This window comes from Peromyscus maniculatus, chromosome 22 (genome assembly GCF_049852395.1).
Source record: "Peromyscus maniculatus bairdii isolate BWxNUB_F1_BW_parent chromosome 22, HU_Pman_BW_mat_3.1, whole genome shotgun sequence".
NCBI lineage: Eukaryota > Metazoa > Chordata > Mammalia > Rodentia > Cricetidae > Peromyscus > Peromyscus maniculatus.
Window position 1 is genome coordinate 54,857,088 of NC_134873.1, and position 22,446 is coordinate 54,879,533.

A 22,446-nucleotide genomic window follows, 5' to 3' on the forward strand; every position below is an offset into this window, starting at 1 on the left:
CAGATGCAGTAAATGGCTGAACCCCAGAGACTATGAAGATGTCTCACCTTCTAGGCATCTTAAAAACTGATCCTAAATCTTAGCAGTCATTCTAAGGGATGATATCAAATCTCTGGTGAGGATATCAAATTCATATCTCCAGGCTCAGCTCTTCTCCACATTACCACCAGACCCATAGCCAATTATTTAAGACAGTCTCCCAGAAACCTAGTGGGTATGTCAACCCTGTATTTGTACAGTGATCCTCCTCTCAAACTTACACACCCTCCACTATTCCTCACGTGCTATCTTTTCAAACACTAATTCAAACTAGAAAAGGCATCCACATCCAAACCATAAGTCTGATTCATGTAAGAACTAGTCAACTCCAATTACACAACATTTCTTTATTCTCTTCCCTTTCCCACCCCACAGCATAGTCTCATTCCAGCCTATGTCACTGGGACAGCCTTTAACCTCTCTCCTGCTGTGGGATGGTCTGTATGTCAAATTGCTCTGATTGATAAATAGATAAAACACTGATTGGCCAGTGGCCAGGCAGGAAATATAGGCAGGACTAACAGAGAGGAGAATTAAGGGAACAGGAAGGGAAAGGGAGTCACTGCCAGCCAGCCGCCATGACCAGCAGCATGTGAAGACGCCGGTAAGTCACAAGCCATGTGGCAAGGTATAGATTTATAGAAATGGATTAATTTAAGCTATAAGAACAGTTAGCAAGAAGCCTGCCACGGCCATACAGTTTGTAAGCAATATAAGTCTCTGTGTTTACTTGGTTGGGTCTGAGCGGCTGTGGGACTGGCAGGTGACAAAGATTTGTCCTGACTGTGGGCAAGGCAGGAAAACTCTAGTTACACTCTCCCTGCAGGCACTCCAGTCTCATCTATTCCTATTTCCACAAGGAGCATGGGGAACATTCCTCTCAAAATGTATACTAGATCATGTCATTTAACTGGTCAAAACCATCACTGATATCCCAAAACATCTGGAATCCACTCTAACGTTAGACAGTTAAACAGGAATTAGTAGCTTTGGAAGCTACCGAGGTCAGACCCTTCCCTCATGGTTGGCTTTGGACCCACCTCCTGTTTACCTGGTAACCACGACTTTCCCTCTTTAGGTGTCCTGGCCAAAAGAATGGAATGCCTCTGGCCCTGGGAGATATGATATTCTGATCTGCTCAGAGATTGTTGCATTCTATTGTTTCTTCCGTGAGAAGTTAATTTCAGCTGGCCCTATCAATCACCTGGCAGGAATCTACCCCCCAAGTCCCTGAAAAGCAGATTTACCTGAAAACATGGAAAGAGGTAGAGGGAATAATAATTATTTCCTTAATAAGATAATATATTTACCCTTCTCAAAAGCCCCTATCCTACCAGGCGTGGTGGCGTGCACCTTTAATCCCAGCACTCAGGAGGCAGAGCCAGGTGGATCTCTGTGAGTTCAAGGCCAACCTGGTCTACAGAACGAGACCGAGGACAGGCACCAAAACTACACAGAGAAACCCTGTCTCAAAAAACATAAAAAAAACCAAAAAACAAAAACAACAACAAACAAAATACTCCTATCCTGATGTACTAACTTTCAGATTTTCACTGTTTACCATTTTTAGTATTGTAAAAAGCATTTCTTTCTATGTCTTTTTCAGAAAACCTAAGCCAAAGTATGTTTCCTTGATATGCCGAGCTTTCTCACTTACTCTCTGAGGCTCACCACATCCTTTAGCCATGAGCTGCTTGCCAACCTTCATTGTTGAACATGATGGTTTCCTTAGACTCTAACTCAAAAGCATCTTAGGCCATGCTAATCCAGTGATAGTCAAGACATTAAAAAAAAAAAAAATCCCAGGTGTTGCTGGATATTTGTTTACACTGGGCAAAGATGTGTCTATGTTTTGCCTCACCTGCCTAAGGCACCTGATTGGTTTAACAAAAAGCTAGGCAGGAGAGACGAGGTGGGACTTCCAGGCAGAGAGAGGAACTCAGGGGGTGAATCTAGTCATGAGGATTTTGCCCGTCAGACAGAGGGAGTTGGTCATACAAAATGGAGGAGAGGTAGAGCCACATGGCAAAACATATATTAACAGAGACGAGTTAATTTAAGTTATAAGAGCTAGTTGGGAACAAGCCTGAGCTAAGGCCAAGCTTTCATAATTAATAAGAAATCTATGTCATTATTTGGTGGCTGTCAGTCCAAATAAAGTCCGACAAGAAAGACCTGCTAGACTCAGGACTAAATACAGCTAAGTGGTAAAGTGCCTGCCTAGTATACATAAGGCCCTGGATGTAATTCTCAGCACTGCAAAAAAAAAAAAATAAAAATAAAAACTAATCCTCTTTCCAAAAAGCTAACTGGGAAAGAAGCCAGTGCTGTGGGATGTTAATGTATGTCCTGTGGGAGCCCTTCTTGGGTTCCTTGTGGCGTTACTCAGCAGGTTTGCATAGAGGATGATTAGGACCATGGGCCTGAGTGCAGGTGTCTGAGATGGTCTGCACTTGGCTGTACTGGGGGATGGTCTGTATGTCAAGTTGCTCTGATTGGTCAATAAATAAAACCTGATTGGTCGTGGCTAGGCAGGAAGTATAGGCGGGACTAACAGAGGAGAAATAAAAGAACAGGAAGGCAGAAGGAGACGCTGCCAGCCACTGCCAGGACAAGCAGCATGTGAAGATGCTGGTAAGCCACGAGCCGCGTGGCAAGGTACAGATTTGTAGAAATGCGTTACTTTAAGATGTAAGAACAGTTAACAAGAAGCCTGCCACGGCCATACAGTTTGTATACAATATAAGTCTCTGTGTTTACTTGGTTGGGTCTGAGCGGCTGTGGGACTGGCAGGTGACAAAGATTTGTCCTGACTGTGGGCAAGGCAGGAAAACTCTAGCTACAAGCCAGTCAACATCTGATCTCTCATGGCTCCAGGTCAGCTGCTGAGTCAACTTGTACCTGCTACGCTTGGGAAGCCGTGAGCTCTGTGGACCACAGCTGTAGTTCAGTCTGCAGTCCCGAGGGACAGCATAAGCAGCATCTACAACCTTGCTGAAATGAAAGCTATTAGGTCCCACCTACAATACACCGAGTCAGATACTCTAGGGTAAGCCCTAGAGAAATGAGGCCACCACCAACAGAGAGCAGAGCGCAAGCCTGCAGGGTGTGGAGAGCAGGCAGGGACTGTGGTCTTCACTTTTAAGGTACTCACATTAATTACGTATTTACGTATGTCTTCACTTGTTTACGTACGTAAAGCAGGTATGCGCTTATTAAGGAACAGTGAGAAAGAACTGCAGAGGGGTGGGGGGGCCCATGGAGGAATACCCTAACTACTTTAATGTTGACTTTACTTGTGCTGCTGTTTATGCTGACACCTGTATAAGGCTTACTATGTTCTGAATGCTTCCACACTCAGCATTAACTCACTTAAAGTATATGAGATATAATAATATTATTCTCATTTTATACACACGAAAACTTGAGCCCAAGAAGTAAATTGCCCCAAGTCTCACTAGCCATATTCCTCTTCAAAAATTCAATTTGTATGCAAAGCAAAGGGTTTATCAGGCAAAAGTACAAAGGACTTAAACTGTCTCTGCTCTCCTGAGCATGGCAGCAGGTAAGACAGAATGCCTTTACACTGCCCTCTAGCTGTCAGAAACATCCAGAAAGGTGCCTTTTCCCCAAGTGTCCCAAGAGCGCTAAAGGGAAATGCCCATCTCCTCAGTTAAAAAGAGGACATTTGGGCTTCAGCAAATCCACTACAGCTTTAATCACCCAGCAACATCTGCACTTTAAAAGAGTTAACATCAAATTCAATGGCTCACTAATGAGTAAAAGGGAGAGAATTTTCTATTCAGAATCATTCCCAAGCCAGCAACTTGAACAGCTCCCTTCTGAAAAGCCGCTGATTCCTACTGCTCACCACCTGACCCAGAGAGTTCATCATGTCGCTATGTCACGAGTGGGAACATCTAATACACACTGCCAGAAATCAGAAAGAGGTTATGGGGGGCGGGGGTTGAAAAGGCATATGAAGAGGGATTCTGTTGTTTACAGTCTGGAAGTAGCTTGGTTAGACTTTTGAACATCCTAGACAACCTCATATGTGTATGGAATACATCCAGGTTTGTTCTTGTTAAAGCCGAAAACAAATGCCACCAACTAGATTATAATAATAAAAACAGCATTTTAACCTCTTCCCGAGCAAATGGGCTCCATCCACCAGCACTACTGCACCTATACAAATGCAGAATGGCAGTGAGGTCGCCAGCTCAGACACTGGTCCCTTCTCACGCCACTTCCTGCCCTACTTTTGTCTGGGTCTACGCGCACTTCATCTCTTATCATCTCTTCAAACAAAGGGAAAGGAGCCACGGAAAGGGTTTGCTTGCTTTCCTCCCTAATTGAGCGAATGTCACTACGGTCCACAGGGCTGCTGCACCTGCCTAGGCTCGGCCCCGAAACTTGGATATTTATTTTGTGGAAGAAGGTGTGCACATTAGACATTTCTTTCAGTCTGATCTCTACGTAACTATTCCAGGTGCCCGACCCCTAATGCACACATAGCTGGCCGATTTGGGATAGCTCGCTCTGACTTGTATCACCAACTCGCCTCCCTTCCACCTTCTGCAACACCTGCACTATCCTCAGCCACATTGGGAAGGTGCAACACAGTTTTAAGACAAAGCTATTTCCTGTCTCACCAAGGTTTGTTTGTTTGTTTGTTTTTAGTGTGGGGAGCTGAGATTTACAAAGCATAGAAAAGGAAGTTCACATAGAAAATAAGAACTGTCTGGAGAGTTAAAGTTAGGGAAGGGTTCGTTAGGTTAAATTAAGAGAAATAAGCATATAAATTCCCACTTGGTTTCCCAGGGAATTTCTCTACCTGAAATATGACTGACTAACAACACTGCCAACAGAGGTGAGCCAGCTCTCACAGCACCCTCCAAAATCACAGACATGGAGCTGAGACTCCCTGAGGACAGGCAGGCCTTCAGCTAGAGTGGACATGGGCTCCACCCCAACCAAGAAGCTATCTGCAACTGATAACAACTAGCAAAGGAAAAAGTCGTTTTCTCCAACAGAGTCTCACTTGGTATATTAACTACATTGCAGGGTAGCCTCATGCCCAAGAGGAGTAGTTGGCCATCACAAAACTAATTCAATGGTATTTTTGTAGACTTTCTGTCCCATTTTGTTTGGGGCATTTTTTTATTGGTCTCATGCATGTAGATTTTGGTTTCTGTTTTTGTGGTTTTGTGTTGGGGATGTGTTTCCTGTTTGTTTGTTTTTTAAAGAGAGAGAAAGGGTGAGTTGAGAGGATCTGGGAGAAGTTGTAGGGAAGAGAAAAGAGAGATTAGAATGTATTATATTTAAAATTTGTTTTCAACTAAAAGTAAAATCATTTCCACTTAACAGGAGGGAAAACTGCTTGGTATGTAAAGGAAAAACTAGTATATCTGTATCCTTCAAGTAGGCCATGGCCGTGAAATGATCCTACGGTCTTAAAACGAGTGGCCGAGTTTCCAGCTGATACTGGGATGAACAGTGGATGCTGCTGCTCTGGCTTGTGAGGAAGAGTCCTTCCTGCTGCTTTGCTTCCGCCCCGCACACTGGCAGCCAGGTACCTGCTCCTCATCATGCTTCCCCTCCTCATTCTCAGTAGTTCATCCCCCACCTTTCTCTCCAGCAGAGAGCGTATACTACAAAATGCCTTGTTTACTGCATTCTCACCAGCATTATAGAACTCATTAGCAAACTCAAGTAACCACTGCTAACACAAAATATAAAGCTGGTGCTCATGGTGGCTCCCACCTATAATCCCAGGCATCAGTAATTTGGGGCCAGGGCTACCTAGTTGAGTTCCAGGCCAGCCTGGGCTAAAGAGTGAAACCCTGCCTCAAAGAAACAAAACCAGATTTAAAACTAAAAGAATTAAAAGTTCACATTAACACATTTCAGAACAAAAATCTCTCAAAATCTGGGATCAACTTTAGCGATACCTGTTAGAAAAAGGATACAACCTATGAACTCCCACACTACGTTACTGTCAGTAATTTGTAACTTTCAGATGGGTTCTCTTCAGCTTCTACTATACAGACAAGAATTCTGACTATTCTCCTGACCATAACTGATTTTTTAGATTACCCATTTATTTCTTCTAATGCACTATGATAACAAATATATCCACTAGCGTGCATGGTGTGGAGCCTAGCTCATGAAGTCAGTTATAAATAAATGGCAAGCCTTATTACCTATCAGCAATTACAGACCTGTAAGCAAACACCTGAAATTACAACAGGGTGTGTGTAAATTGTCACAAGAGCCCAGTCATCACCAAAATTCACAGCTTTACATTCTTTATGCCTGTCTCTTGCCATACTATCTTAAAGACTCCTATCTCACCTGAAGGGCATCCTTTTAGGCAGCCTATCACATCATCCTCACAGAACCCACCCAGCCCCCCCCAACACTCTAAATAAATAAATAAATGTAAAATTATAACAGATGTAAAATTATAACAGAAAGTAAGTTTCTATGCCTTGTAATCTAGAGAAAACTAGCTAGGATGGGCTATATTCATCTCTTTTCCCATGACAAAGCTGTGGGGGGAGGGCAGGACAGGAAGTAAAGTGTCCTACAGAAGGCAGTTCTTTACTTGAATGGCTTACTGTCAGTCTGAAAGGTCACAGACTTCAAGGACTCTGAAGCCCTCCTTTTTGCCTCCCGTGCATCGTCAACAACCAGAGGTGGATCTACCTTGGCAAAAGCCATCAGCGGAGCACGTTAACCAAGAGCAAGGCAAGGGAGGTGGGGCGTGTCCACTGGCCCTGCAGCCCTGGACCAAGGAGGGAGTTTAAAGACGTTCGTTCAAGTCTTCAGAATGAATTTGGTGCGGTGGCTATGACCTGTTCTGTGAAAGCACTGCCTAGGAGATCTGAACGAATAATGCCAAGGAAGACTTAGAAAGCCGTTTAGCCTGCTTCTCAATGACTCTCTGCAAGGTGCATTTCAGTAAAAAGACAGAGAAATCGGTAAGGCACCTTTCTAGACACCTTTGTGTGCTAAAGAGAAGAAACACGACTAAAAACTACTGGTGACACTCTATAGGTAACAAAAAAAGCAACATGGCCCAAAACATGTCCCTCTAAAGAACAAGGGTACTCCACAGCCCCAGTCTTAGACTACAAAAAATCCTGGGCTCTACAGCAACTATTTACAGCCAAGAGTCCATTTAGAATGCCCTTGGGACATATAGGGAAGAGATCACCCTCATCTACCCTGATATCCGGAATGTGTTGGAGCAGACAAGGTTAAGGCTCACTGCTCATGAGCCTCCCTTCTAGTCTCCTCTATCATCCCTCAAAGCAGCTAAAAAGGAAAGGGAGGCAGCGAGGAAAGGAAAGGAAACCTGGAGAAATCCTCAAGTTAGAATTCTTTTCTTTTTGGCTTTTCGAGACTATGTGTAGCTTTTGGTGCCTGTCCTGGATCTTGCTCTATAGACCAGGCTGGCCTCGAACTCACAGAAATCTGCCTGGCTCTGCCTCCCGAGTGCTGGGATTAAAGGCGTGTGCCACCGCGCCCAGCACTCATGTTAGAATTCTTAAAGAATTTGTCTTTGGGGGCTGGAGAGATGGCTCAGAGGTTAAGAGCACTGCTTGTTCTTCCAAAGGTCCTGAGTTCAATTCCCAGCAACCACATGGTGGCTCACAACCATCTGTAGTGAAATCTGGTGCCCTCTTCTGGCCTGCAGGGTTACATGCAAACAGAACTATGTATACATAATAAATAAATAAATCTTAAAAAAAAAAAAAAAGAATTTGTCTTTGAAACATTGCTGGGTCTTGTTCCTAATATACTGGACACATGAACAAATGACCTAATCATACTGCTTCTATGGAGAAATACTATCCAAACTCAAAACAAAAAATGTAGCAATGAGCCTTTAAGGCCTCCATCTGTTGGTGTGAAATACCTACACCATGATGTGCAAGAACGTACCATGGCAACGACCTTTCTTGACTGAAGTCACAGTTCTTAGCAAAAGAGCTGCCACTGATAAGCCAGATTACAAAACAGCACAGCCAAGAATAGAAATAGTGGCCAAAGCTTGATTCCAGAAATCCCTGGCAAACTGAAAAAGCAAATTCCAAACTCCGCACTTCCCTTAGTGAGCAGTCTGTGTGCCAGTCCAGGACCCCCGGCACACAGGTGACGCCAGGCTACACTCACCTGCACTATGTTAGTGAGCAGTCTGTGTGCCAGGCCAGGACCCCCGGCACACAGGTGACGCCAGGCTACACTCACCTGCACTATGTTAGTGAGCAGTCTGTGTGCCAGGCCAGGACCCCCGGCACACAGGTGACGCCAGGCTACACTCACCTGCACTATGTCCCAGTTCATTTCCACCTCCTCTTTAATGCTGTTGGCGCCTTCGGGGAACTTGACAGGCCTCCCCTGAGGACACACTTCAGTCTTCATCCTCTTTCGAGGGGACTGACCAAACGTGAAGTCGTCTTCACTTTCTTCCTTCTTGCACACATCTTCACATGTGGTGCTTGTTGATGGTGTCTCCATATTGCTATTTCCACCTTCTAAGGGGCTGGGCTGGCTGGTCTCCTCATCAACTTTCAACTTTTTTTTGGCCCTCGGACCTGAGTTTTTTTGTTTTTTTGCTGCAGTTTTCAGAGTCTTTGTCGTATGCAATTTGTGATTTTTCTCTTCCAAATCGGCACCAACAATAGGTACAGGGCTATTCTGTGAAATCACAAAAAGAAAGCATGAGAATTACAAGATTAGAAAGCAACTGCCCTGGAATATTCTCAGAAGGGAAAAGGAACAAATTATCAATACATATAAAAACAACTATAAGGAATCTCAAGGGAACTATGCTGAGTTGGGAAAACCCCATCCCAAAGTTACAAACAAATGAGTACATTTACATAACTTTCCAGAGCAGAGCAGAGCTCCCAGGAGTCACAGGAGCGGGTGGAAGGACAGCAGTGATGGGGACACTAAAGGGCGACATGAAGTCTGGGGGCGGCGGTGTGCACGCCTTTGATCCCAACACCTGGGAGACAGTTGGATCTCTGCGAGCTAGAGGCCAGCCTGGGCTACAGAGCGAGATCCAGGACAGACAGGGCTACACAGAGAAACCCTATCTCAGGAAAGAAAAAGAAAAAAAGAAAAGAAAGGGCAACATGAGAGATCTTTTCAATGGTTATACAAACCACACATGTAATAAAATTGTACAACGCTAAATACAAATACCCACACAGAAATAAACACATAGAAAACCAGAGGACGCTAGATAAACAGAGAATTTTACCAATGTTAATATCCTGGTCATTATACTTTACTATACTAACATAAGACACTAAAATTTTACCATTGGGGAAAACTAGATAAAGGGTATATGGAATCCCTCTCTATTATTTCTTATAATAACATATGGATGATTTACAAATAAAGTTGAATTTCACAAAACAAGTAAATGATAGGTCTACATGTGCCAGAGAAACAAGACTAAGTTATAGCCATGGGCTAGAGATGCAGCTCAGTCCTGAGTGTGAGCATGCCTAGCATGCATGCCCAGCATACGCGAAGTCCTGTTTGAGCTCCAGAGCCTCATAAAAACCAGACATGGCAGCCCATGCTTGTCATCCCAGGGCTTGGGAGGTAGAGCCAAGAGGAATGGAAGCTCACAGTCATCCCCAGTCATATGGCCAGCCTGGGCTACGTGAGACCTGACTTAAAAATAAATAAATTGACTTGTTTAAATAAATCCAGAAATTGATAAATAAACAAACAAATACAATCAAAGTCAACTGTCTAGAGGGAGAATAGCATCCACATGCTTGTGAAATTCAGCAGACTACACCTACCACCTGCTCAGACAGAAAACGGGGGACCGGAAACAGAGCAGCAGCAGCAGCCAAAGGCAGGAAGTTTTCTTCTCCTTTTGTTTTGTATTGTTTGAGATGGGGTCTCACACTATAGCCCTGGCTGCCTAGAACTCATTATGGAGCCCAGACTAACTTTGAACTCAGAGCAATTCTCTTGCCTCAGCTTCCCAAGTGCTAGGATAACAGGTGTACAGCACCATAGCCAGCATCTTTTTTCTTTGAGAGGAGGCTGCCCAGCAGCCTACCCAGATGCCCAGGAAGCAATCTGTGCCACCACTGCTCCCTGCCGATGTGCCACATTACCTGACAGCCACCTCAGCACTGGGGGTGGCGGCAATAACGCCAGGGCTGCCCTCAAGGAGCTTACAGTCCCAGGCTGGCCTGTCCATCATTCCAGTGGCGCAGACAGCACAAACACAACCCGCAAGAACATTTTACTCGAGATTAAACTTCTGTCAAGGACTTTTCCAGAATGATTGACAGTAAGTACTGAGAACCACAGTGAGGACACTTCTACCCAAGGCCAACCACCACCTGTGTACTTGAAAACACAGTTTTCTGAGTGCTACACCTGCACTCAAAACATAATGGATCCAAGCAGAGATAAGAAGATAAAATGACTGAGTCTACAAGTCATATGAGTTGGCATAACTAAAGAATGCATCTATCATAAAGGAAGTCATCAAAGAAATAGGAAAAAAAACCCACAAAAAACCAAGTATGATCAGCTTTCTTCTATCTATAATAAAGCAAAGCAAAGTCAACAAACAGATCCTGAGTTTCAGCCCCACTGATAAGAGAGCCTGTTGTGAGATGGATAGCTGCTTCAGACACTTTAACTCCACACAATTAGGACCCGCAAGAATGACTGTGAGGACCAGAGCCGTGACCACAGAGGCAATCAATAAACTGAAATGGGCGTGTCTAGGCCCTCTTCCCAGTCCATGTTCATCAAGCACGTTTCTAACTATTCAATCCCCTACTTCAGCCTCCAAGAACAAAAGCACTACCTGTAAGAGTTTCAAGCACTTTTGATGATTATTCTAGGTAGTATTTATTAAACCAGCACTCCGGGTATATACATCATTCTTGCAAGCATGGCTGATATAAAAGTTCCCCTGAGACGAATATCAGCTTTTGAACTGCTGACTTAGAAACCAAGTTGCATCATTCACTAGCTGTGTTCTATGAACAAGTCACTTAACATTTTTTGCCTCAGATTTCTTATCTATAAAATCAGGATAGTTACCACAGCCATTCCCAATGGTTATAAGGATCAAGCAAGATCTTCGGAGTGAAATGCTGAGCATGCTACCTGGCTCACAATATGCACAGATATTTGCTGACATCATGATCCAAACCAGCACTTCCACACCTAGCCTAGAGTGGAAGTAGCTGAGTAAACAGTTGCTGGAAAGGTATGTATTCCTGAGACTGTGACAGGGGATACCACTGCCCTGAAGTTTTTGTCATTTACAGTACCTCCCCATCTGGAAAATACAGTAGCCTTCCCCACATCTGGCAACACCACCTACCAACTCCTCCTTAACAGCCACGTCTTTTGATGCATCATCCATCTGAGGGATGTTCTTCTTCACCCGCGGCCTTTGCTTACGGTTGGTTGCTTCCTTGGAAGCAGGCTGCTTACGGTTGTTTCTGGAGACTTTCTTCTGAGGTTCCCAAATACTATCTTCCTTGTCATCTTCTTCAGAGCCAGATGACCTAGAAGTCAATTGACAGGAGAACTTCCAGAAAAAATGGAACCAAACGACAAAGGTCAAAAGAGGCATATGTTTCTTAAATGATAATTAAAAGTGTGTGATAGAAAATGGAGCGATATGGGCACAGGCTGTGCACAATTATTGCTAAGAAGTGAACAGTGATCAGAGCCCTCTCCCTACCACACACTACCAAGAGTCTCTCCCCTCTCCTTCCCCCACCTGATAAGCACACACACACCATCATGACACAAAAAAAATCAACCATTACCTCAAGGCACTTACTGGGTCATGTCGCACCATTGTCAATGTGAGCCTTTCAATCTTGACAGTAAAAAGCACTTAGGTTCCTAAATGCCAATCAAATCCATTTAAAATGTACTAAGTTATTCAACCCAATGAAAGGACTGAGAAATAGCTTTTAAAACACCCTAAACTGCATAAAAAGCCATCACTAAGACCTTCAGCTAACTATTTTATTGACCCTTTTTCCTTTCACAGAATAGATTTGTGCCCTGAATAGACTGGGTCAGGGGTAGCCACACTGCTTGTCTAACAAGAATCAAACCCACATCAGGAGCAGAGAAAGCACAGCCCTCCGCCCATCTGGTTCACTCTATTTCTCCCCTAGAGAGGTCAGTATAGGTGGGAAGAATGACCTGAGATTAATCAATGAGGCTGTCTGACTTCCTGAATGGTCTCAGTTCTGCCTAGAGGCAAGAACCTCATTGGATGAATTCTCACCTAAATTACATTCCAAGAAAATATAGCAATGGCAGGCCAAAGTACTGACATCACCAAAGAGTTCTTTTCAGAGGTCGGTAAGCAGCCTGAGACTAAGCAAAACAAAAATCAAAATCCCTCCAATGGTAGAGTCAAAGGGAACTGTCATTTGAAAACCTGTGTTCTGCCAGATAGTCCTCTGAGTACTTGGGAGTCTGAAGGCAGGAGGATCACAAGTTCTGACCATGTTTACCTATACCCTATACACACACACACACACAGAGGGGGAAGGGGAAGGAAAGAGAGAAGAAGGGAAAGGGAAAGAGGAAGAAAGAGAAAGGGAGAGAAGGAAAAGAAAATGAAGGAAAGAGCGAAGGGGGAGGGGGAAAGGAAATGGCAAGGAGAAGACAAAGGAACTTAGAGTCCCCTCCTACTGTCAACGAAACAGGACATCTTCTAGCCTCCTGTCTAATCACCTATATCACACAGGACCGTGAACTAACCCTATTTCACAGGGGTAGGTTGCTAACTGTACAGATTTTTTTTTTCACTATTATAAAGAAAACACAAATGCCCAAATCACTTGTCACACAGGAAGTAGCTCAAGGCAGCGAGTCAATGCTCATCCCCTGTGCCATGAGAGCTGCCAGGAGTGGCTAGCACTCATAGCAAGCACATCTTTCCCACGCCTCTCCTTAGTCCTCTTGACCTTTTCCTCTCTCCCCAACCTCGAAATGTTGAAATCTCCAGTCTTTAGTCCTCAGCCCCTCCTCTCTCTAGTTTGTCATATCCTAGAGATCATGAAAGGAATCTCAGTTTTATATCTCCAAGTTGACATTTCCCCTTGCACATCCACATTCAATTAGATGTCTAGCAATCACCACCAACTTGCCAAGTGCAAAACAGAACTCTTGGCTCTGACACTGCCCATCCCTCTAGTCTTCTCAGCCTGTAACCATCACCATGTCCTTTCCACTCCACCTTCAGGAACACACACCACATTAGACCATTTCTCACCATTCCCACTCCTACACCAACCTCCTTGCTTCACCCTAATACTTCCACTCCTGTCCCCCATAGTCAGTTACACCAAGAAACCCTAACGATATTTTACACACAGAAGCCAGATGAAGTAGATGGCTGCCCACACCCTCCAGTGGCTTCCTAACTTCCTTCAAACACAGTCCTAGCATCTCCTCATAGACTCTCAGATCCCACCAACTCCAGTCTCATTTCCTATCACTCTCTGACATGACGGCTCCCAACTGAGCACACTGCTCTTGCTGGTCCCCAAGCACACCAGCGCATGCCTGTCTTGAAGTCTGTGTTTGCTGCCTTCTCTGTTGTAACACAATCTAAATCTCTACTCCAGTGTGCGCTCCTGTGCTTGTAAGCTGGGGGTCACCACGCTGACATAACTTAGTAAATTGCTCATTCATCTCTCAGTCTTGGAGCTTCAATTCCAAAATCAGGTGGCCCCACTGCTTGTGCCTCTGCTAACAACAGCAGGTGGCAAACGCAGGAACATGTGCTGAAACACATTCACATCTTGAGGTAGGAACAAAGAGAAGACAGGTCAAGGTGCTACAATTCTCTTGGAGGGCTTGCCTCCAGTGACCTAAGAGCCTCAGGCTAGCCCCCAACTCTTAAAAGTGTCTTCTCTAAATACCCTGGTAGTGACCTTTGTGGGACATTTATCCAAGCCACAGCACCTAGAAAATCTTATATGGATCTCTTGGCATATCCTCCAAATAACACCATACTGCTCTATCCAAAATGCTCTCCTACTACTAACCCCTGACCGCCTTTAATTTTACCTTATAATACTATTATACTTTATAATACTTATATGCTTATAATACTATTATTTTACCTATAATTATTTTACCTGTAATAGTACTATAATGCTATAATACTAACAGTAATCACTTATTTCTTTACAAATATCAGAGGCATATGCTATATGGTACTCTACTGCTGTGGAATAATCCTCTTGTACACTGTAAAGATTTGCCACTCAAATTGGTTTAATAAAAGGCTAATTGGCCAGTAGCTGGGAAGGAAGTATAGGCAGGGCAACCAAACTAAGGATGATGGGAAGGAGAATGCCAGCCAGCCAGCCAGTCAGCGAGCAAGCAGGACATGTAGAAAATGAGGTAACAAGCCATGAGCCACATGGCAAAGTATAAGTAGAAATATGGGTTAATTTAAATGTAAGAGTTAGCTAGTAACAAGCCTGAGCTATCGGCCAAGGATTTATAATTCATATTCAGCCTCTGAGTCAGTTATTTGAGACTGGGCAGTCAGGACAGGAAATGTCCAACTACACTCTATGGCAAAGATTCTCAACAGAGGATGATTTGGAGCCCCTGGGATATTTGGCATTATCTAAAGACATTTTTGGTTATTGCATCTATTTGGTAAGAGGCCACAGATGCCACTAAGCATCCTACAAAGCATAGGTAGCCCCCACAACAAAAGGTGACCCTACACACAGTGGCAATGCTTTAAAAATTATGAGCACTATTCTAAAGCAATGTAAACAACAGCATGCCCTCCTTCAGCCTGGTTCCAGGGTAAATATTATGTAATGTATTTAGTTAGCTATTTTCTCTCCTGGATCACAGCAGGAGTTCAATAGCTATTGTATGGATAAATGACAAGGACACACATTTCTTCAACCCATATGACTTAAGTTTCTAAGTGACAGAATAGTCACAATTCCCACGACAACATATTACACTAATATGCTTACAATTCGGAGAAGAAAGAAAATTCATCTTTGGATTCCACATTCTGAGCCTGTTTTTTTGCTCTTCTTGGCAATGAGGACATCTGGAAGAAATAGAACATGAAGTCAGTGTGACATGAATAGTTTTATCACTTCGTTTGGCAACAAAATGATTCTCCATTCAAAACTAACACTCCAAAAGCTTTGCTATTAGAAATGCCATAGAGGGGAGAAAAACAAAAGGTTTATTCACAAACCCAAACACTGGCTTCCCATAGGATGTAGCCTGCTGATCAGAAGAGGACCCAGCAGCCTTCCAATGGCCTCAAATACCTTAGGAGTATGGGGTCATCTTTTTAAAAAAAGACAAGATCCTATGGGGTAATAAGTTTATTTTAGAATTAAATGAGTATTTCACAAGTATCATTTTATGTTGACACTACCAGTCAACAAATTATAAGTCATCTATTAAAGTTTTTGTCAAATATAAGAAATATTTTTTTTTCTCTTCTGTATCTTCTGATTACATTATAACAGAAGTATCTTCACAAAGTTAGGAGTCGAACAAATGATGCCAATTAACTGAGTAAACAACAAAGTTATTCCTATACAAAACAAACATCCTCTGGCAATATAAATGATTAACCACTACGCCACCAAAAATATTTACCATATTCAAAGGCTCAGCACACAAAAATAATTAAGACAAATGACAAGAGACATCACTGAATACAATTAGCAAATACATTTACTTAAACTGGTAACATTTATTACCCCCAAAAATGTTTGTCAAGCCATAAAAACTGCATTAGACTGGCATGTTTGGAATCTCTGAGACAAGTCCCTGGACCAGTGGGATACTGTAAGTCTCTGGTTCTAACACCACTCATAAGAGGAAGTAATACCACAGACAAATACTAAACCAGTTGTCACAAAGAGGAACATGATTTCCCAGCAGCTCCATCCAGTGAGTGCAGAACTATGAGGCAGACCGTGTTAGGTAAGAAACAGAAGGACAGAGGGAAATCAGTCTCCTAGCTGCAGACAGGACACTCTCCCCTCTCGTCCTTTGCTCTCTGTTAGGAATTTCTAGGGTTATGGGGTCATCCTACCTCACATAAGTAGTTCTAGCTATTACCACAAGGGAACAGGCAAATAGGATTTCTTATGGACAATTTACCACAATAAAAATAAAATGTAAAAAGAGAACTGAACAGGAATGTGGCACACCTTTAATCCTAGCACTAAGGAGGCAGAGGCAGGAGGATCTCTAAGAGTTCCAGGCCAGCCTGGTCTACATAGAAAGTTTCAGGCTAGCCAGGGCTACACACTAAGATCCTATCAATGAATAAATAAGAATAAATAAGAGGAAGTTGATGGCTGACAAGAGTGCCAATTCAACCCAGGCCAGGGAAGAACATGCATTCATTCACTCTGTAAATGGGAACAAGACAACGAGCTGCTCCTCTGAAGGAAAGCAAGTATTTAACTTCCACACCCTCCTCAGGAGCAAAGATGTCAAATGATTTAAATCACATGAAACAAAGCTTTAAAAGTTCTACAAGAAGCAAAGGTAACTCTTAGCGTGTTGAATAGGATGAGAAAATGCAGATGGCACAGGCATATCTCAAAACTCAAAGCCAAAAAGATTTCACAAGATAAAAATTAAAATCCCAAGCCAGTAATTGGGGCACTTTAGAACCAAACCAATTTAGCCCTTAGTCTTACTTTTTTTTTTTTTTCTTGAGACAGAGTTTCTCTGTGTAGCTTTGTGCCTTTCCTGGAACTCACTTTGTAGCCCAGGCTGGCCTTGAACTCACAAGATTTATTTATTTATTTTGTATGCCTACAGGCCAGAAGAGGGCACCAGATCTCGTTACAGATGGTTTTGAGCCACCATGTGGTTGCTGGGAATTGAACTCAAGACCTCTGGTAGAATAGCCAGTGTTCTTAACCTCTGAGCCACCTCTCCAGCCCAAGTCTCACCTTTAAAAAAGAATTTTTTTTTAACTATTTTAATTTTTAGGAAAGAACGGGCGGTGGTGGCTCACGCCTTTAATCCCAGCATTTGGGAGGCAGAGCCAGGTGGATCTCTGTGAGTTTGAGGCCAGCCTGGAATACAGAGTGAGTTCCAGGACAGGCTCTAACGCTACACAGAGAAAAACCCTGTCTCAAAAAAAAAAAAAAAAAAAAGTTAGGAAGGAAGGAACAAAGGAAGACAGAAAGGACAAACAGACAACAGATATGATTGCTGAAATTGTTAGGACCAAGGGTGAAAAAATCTGGGGCTGGATATCTCTGACAAAAGGATCTTCCTGGGTGCCCTAGCCCACACGTTACTAGGCAACTGACCCACAAAAAAGTCTAGACGTTTACTTTCCAGAACAGAGTCGGTAAACTAGAAGACATTGAATGCAACTATTTACATACAAACCATTCAAATTGAATGCTAAACCCCCCAAGTCACCAGTGAGTGACAGGGATGGGTATAGGTCAGTTGGGAGAGTGCTACCTTGGCATGCATGAAGTCCTGGGTTCAATCCCTAGCACCTTATAAACCAGGCATGACAGGGCAGCTCTTGGGAGGTGGAGGCAGAGGGATAGGGAGCTTAAAGCTGTGCTCAGCTACACAGTGTGTTCAAAATGAGTCTGGGATACAAGAGACCCTATCTCAAAAACAAACGAACAAAAAGCCACCAGCTAGATGCTTGTCCTTCATGAAAGACAATGGAAGATGCTTTCCTGGAGAATCTGGTGCCTGCATAAAAATCTAAAGGTGCTGGAAAGAAGAGGCAAGAGAATCAGAGGTCAAGATCGGCTTGTGCTACTTGAGACCCTGCTTCAAAAGAAAACAATGGAAAAACCATCTAAACATGCCAAGCTCCCCATCAAGCATCCCTCCCACACTCCAGTCACCCAACAACTATTCTGATCATCCCAATCTACACCACAGAGCAATATCAGACCACCTCTATAAAAGTTGGCTTTGTACAGTTTTAGTTATCTCAGTCAACTCAAGTCCATAAACATTAAACAGAAAATTCCAAACATAAACAATCAATAGGTTTCAGTTGCACACAATTCTAAAGCAGCAGGATAAAAATCTCCATCCAGCTGGGCAGCGGCGGCGCATGCCTTTAATCCCAGTACTCGGAGGCAGAGCCAGGCAAATCTCTGTGAGTTCAAGGCCAGCCTGGTCTACAGGGCGAGATCCAGGACAGGCACCAAAACTACACAGAGAAATCCTGTCTCAAAAAACCAAAACAAACAAAACAAAACAAAAAAACCAAACAAACAAACAAAACAAAACTCCATCCTATTCTATCCAGCCAAGAGCATGAATTAGCTAGCCCCTCTGCCCAGTAGTCATTCTGTACACACATGTCAGTCACTTAGCGGTCACCTCAACTGTCACCATATCGCAGAGCTTGAGTTCAAGTAATCTGTATACTTAAGTGTGGCCCCAAAACATGAATAGCAATGCTAACATTTTTATTACAATATAGTTAAAACTATTTTATCTTGTTAGTAGTTGTTCATCTCTTAATGTACCTAATGTATAAGTTAAGCTTTACCACAGGTATGTATACGTGGGAAGAAACGTGGTATATGTAGGGTGTGGTACTATTAAACATTTCAGACTTCCACTTGGGGGGTCTTGAAAGGGAGAACTAGTATATCTTAATTCAAAACACATAATTATATGCCAAGTCTGTTGCTACAATTCAGCCTTAACAGGAAGGTATTTAAATTAGAAAAGGCAAATCCTTGGTAGGTTAATGTCCTAGTTGGTTGTCTGTGGCTGTGATAAATACCATGACCAAAGAAACTTGGTGTCGAAAAAGTTTCCTCTTGCAGGTTATAGTCAGTCCATCAAGGGAAGCCAAGGCAAAAACCCAAGGCAGGAGCTGGAGGCTGAAACCACAGAGGAACACTACCTACTGGCTTGCTCCCAGACTTTCACTCCACTATCTTTCTTATACAAGCCAAGCCATTGCTTGTACAAGGGATGGCTTTGCCTATAGTGGGGCGGCTCTCTTCCACAGACATGCCTTTGGGCAATTAGATGGAGGCAATTACTCAACTGAGGCTCCTTCTTCCCAGGTCTGTCAAACTGGCAACCAAGATTAACCATCATAGTTAAAATTTAGACTAACCATGGGCCTTTAAAGTTTTCCCTAAGCACACAGTTTGAACTACCTCTTTAATAAATAGATAATAGAGTTAATGGAACATGGAAAATTGGATAAGACACAAGTACCTATTTACAAACAGAAAATATAGAGAGCGGGGGGAGGAAAATATATAAACACAGGCCAATTTCAGGCAGATCTACTCTAGAAAGAGTGTATGGAGAAACTAGAAATTATTAATTGTATACAACTAACTATATCAAGTATCCTCTCAGAAATTTGTATACTCCACTTTAAAGGCCTGTTTCTCCACCTCCCAGGTCTATAAAACTGGTTGGGATAACCAAAATCTCAATGACTGACCTGTCTGAAGCACAGATAACGCGTCACCTAACGGACACATTCTGAGAAACACATCACTGGGCAACTCTGTCACCTGAGCACTACAGTGTACTTAACTAAGACAGCTATATAGGTGAGGCAGTCTAGAAAAGCACTTTCTGTAGCTGTGTGTGTTCTGTTGGCATCCATCCAGACATCATTAATCAGTACAAGGCTGTACCTATAGCACCTACTTATTAAAAATCCGAATTCCTCTGTCCAGAGTTTAAGGTTCAGATTTACATGGGGCTGGGGAGGCAGGCAAGAGGACTGATCGCAGGGGCTTGCTGGCCAATCAGTCTAGGCAATTGGTGAGCTCCAACTTCAAAGACAGAACTTGCCTCAAACAGTAAGGTGATTAAATGAAGACATCCTACCTTGCCCTCTGGCTGCCTCGAGCACAGGCACCCGCACATGCATGTGCATATGCACAGCACATACACATATAAAATGATTCAGATTTATACCACAGACTGCCTCTGAAACTACTTAGAGGTCTCATAGTTTCCCAAGTTTGACACATCCATAAAGGGAGGGACTCTTGACAATTGTTCCCCTTCTAAAACCTGTTCCTACCCTTCTTTCCAATCTCAGTATCTATCCATTTGTTCAGCTCAAATTCTGGAGACTTTTTTTAACAGCTTCCCTGAGGAAGCTAACATAAAATACCCTGCCCATGCTTAAAATGTTCAAATCTGCTACATTTTGGCATATGTACACACATTTCACAATCAAGATGAGTATACCCATCGCTCACCAAAGGGCCACTTGAAAAGCCAAAATGGAGAATCTTTTTTTTTTTCTCCATCCCCAATATATAGCCTATTAGTAAATAACATGAATTCTTCCTCCAAAATAGATCTTATTTCACCAGCATCTCCAGTGAGCCCCCAAGCTCTGTCTGTCTTCCATTGCTATAGCAGAGGATGAGACTGGGTAATTAATTAAAACAAGTTTCCTTCTCACAATTCCAGAGACTGGGAAATAGGCCTTCTTTCTGCACTATCCCAAAACAGAAGGCATCACATGGCTGAGCTTTCTCTGCCTCTGCTTTTTATGCTGGTGTCATCATGGGGGCCGGCCCTTATGACCTCATCTAATCCAAATCACCCTGCAAAGGTCCTACCTCCCAATCTATGAATCTGGAGGTGACACAGGACACAACCCACAGCAGTCTCTAGCTCTTACCTAGACTGCTGCAGTAACCTCTCAGTGGCCCTCAAGCTCTTCCACTCCTGCCCCGACCGCCCAGTCTCCCTGAGATCATTCCTAAAATGCTCTGAAAACACTCAGTGACTTTCCATCTTGTGCTTCCGCAGAATCAAAACTAAGACGTTCTTCGGGGCTGACACATTCCATTCCTAACGGCATCTATTCCTTCATCTACTTGCTTGCTTCTCATCACCTTCTTTCGGTCCCCGTACAAGCAAGAATCTTTACCACATAAGGTCCACTCGACCTGAAGTATTCTAATCCTATGCATACCAAACATCTGGCTACTTCTCACCCCGAATTTCTTCTTTTACCTAAAATGGGTTTTTCTATCCTGTTTTCTCCCTTCTATCCTGTATGCAGTAGTATATAACAGGCCAAAAGTACAATATTCTGCTTTCTTTCTGATCCCCTCAATTTAGTAAATTCAGGGGAAAAGGAAACGCTTGCTTTGCTTCAGTACCTGAGGGCCCAGAATTTAATAGCTGATCTGTAAGTTTTTACTGAATAAATATATGTACAAATATGGTCTCCGTAGAGAAAATAAACACATTTTCTATCACTCTTAGGCAGTGCCATGCATAACATTCACCGCTATTTGGAAAAGGTGATGACACATTAAGAAGGCCCCCATTCTTTAGTGATTAAGAATATTCCCTCTTCTGAATTATCTCTGCAGGGATGAGCACATTCCAAGTTAGGGGTTGTTGTGAGGTCACTGAGGAGGAACTATAAACTCTGGAAAGTGAAAATAGTTAGAAAAGACCATACACACACACACATACACACCACTGATATTTAAAAAGGGAAAACAGCATGTAAACTTCTAAGAGAAAAGACAGAGAACTCAAGAGGCATCTAAATGTTTCCCTGAGGGAACTAACAGAAGTGCTTCAGATATTAGCAGAGATCCTCAAGCGATTAAAAAAAAAAAAAAAAAAAAAAAAGCCAACAACCTAAAACCTCGCAGGAGAGTTGCAGCTAGCCTCGGCGACGAGAAACCCCTGCTGTATTCTTTTATGAATGAGAATCTTGAGACCCAAGGGGATGAAATGGTCCTAGAACTCAGAGCCACAAGTACCAACACTATCCTCGTTTCTGGTGGCATATTAAAGAGGAGCTGCCATGTGAGAAGACAGAGGCAAGCTGCCTAGACGTCTCATTCATCCTCAACAGCTGGAGCGCCTCCGAGGTGCCCAGGGCACTTCTGAAGATGGGATCTGACCGCGCACCGCGATCTGACAGGGCTTCCTCCCTCACCTCCGACTCCATGGGGGAAAGAAAAAAGTTCGCCCTGGCTTTCTCACGCCTGTCATGCTCTAACAGCCTGTGCAATGAAAGGGCGCGCCAGGTGACAGATTCCCCAGGTGTCGATTCTGAGACTGACCGCCGATACTAAAAGGTAGCAAAGCTTCGTTTAAAAAACTGTTCCTTCCCAAACGAGCACTCACAACGTTTAAGTGGCCCCTAAAATACCGGGGCCCGGACACAGATGCGAGCGAGACCGAAGCATTGCCGCCCGGGCAGACACAAGGCTCACCTTCCGGCCTGGCGAGTCAGTAGACTGGAGTTCTGTCGCAGAATCTTCCGGTTCCCGCCGGAAGTTTTTCAAATGCCGGAAGTCCCGCCTTGCTTTCCCAGAGCGGACTACCGGG

The 22,446-nt window shown here is 43.4% G+C and overlaps 1 protein-coding gene across 3 annotated transcripts in view; it reads right to left on the reverse strand.

Annotated features, from left to right (window-relative positions):
- Srbd1 (S1 RNA binding domain 1) overlaps nt 1-22,446 on the reverse strand; it is a 181,446-nt gene extending 159,000 nt beyond the window's left edge. Inside the window, exons 1-4 of one of the 3 annotated variants that reach the window (XM_006986498.4) lie at nt 22,332-22,446; nt 15,090-15,169; nt 11,429-11,615; nt 8,371-8,745 (exon numbers count right to left, since the gene is read on the reverse strand). In XM_006986498.4, coding sequence (XP_006986560.2) covers nt 8,371-8,745; nt 11,429-11,615; nt 15,090-15,169 — 642 coding nt within the window. In that variant the 5' untranslated portion in view covers nt 22,332-22,446. Of the gene's footprint in view, nt 1-8,370; nt 8,746-11,428; nt 11,616-15,089; nt 15,170-22,051; nt 22,077-22,242 lie in introns of those variants that run through there. The other 2 variants (XM_042266841.2, XM_042266840.2) reach the window with 2 other exon arrangements.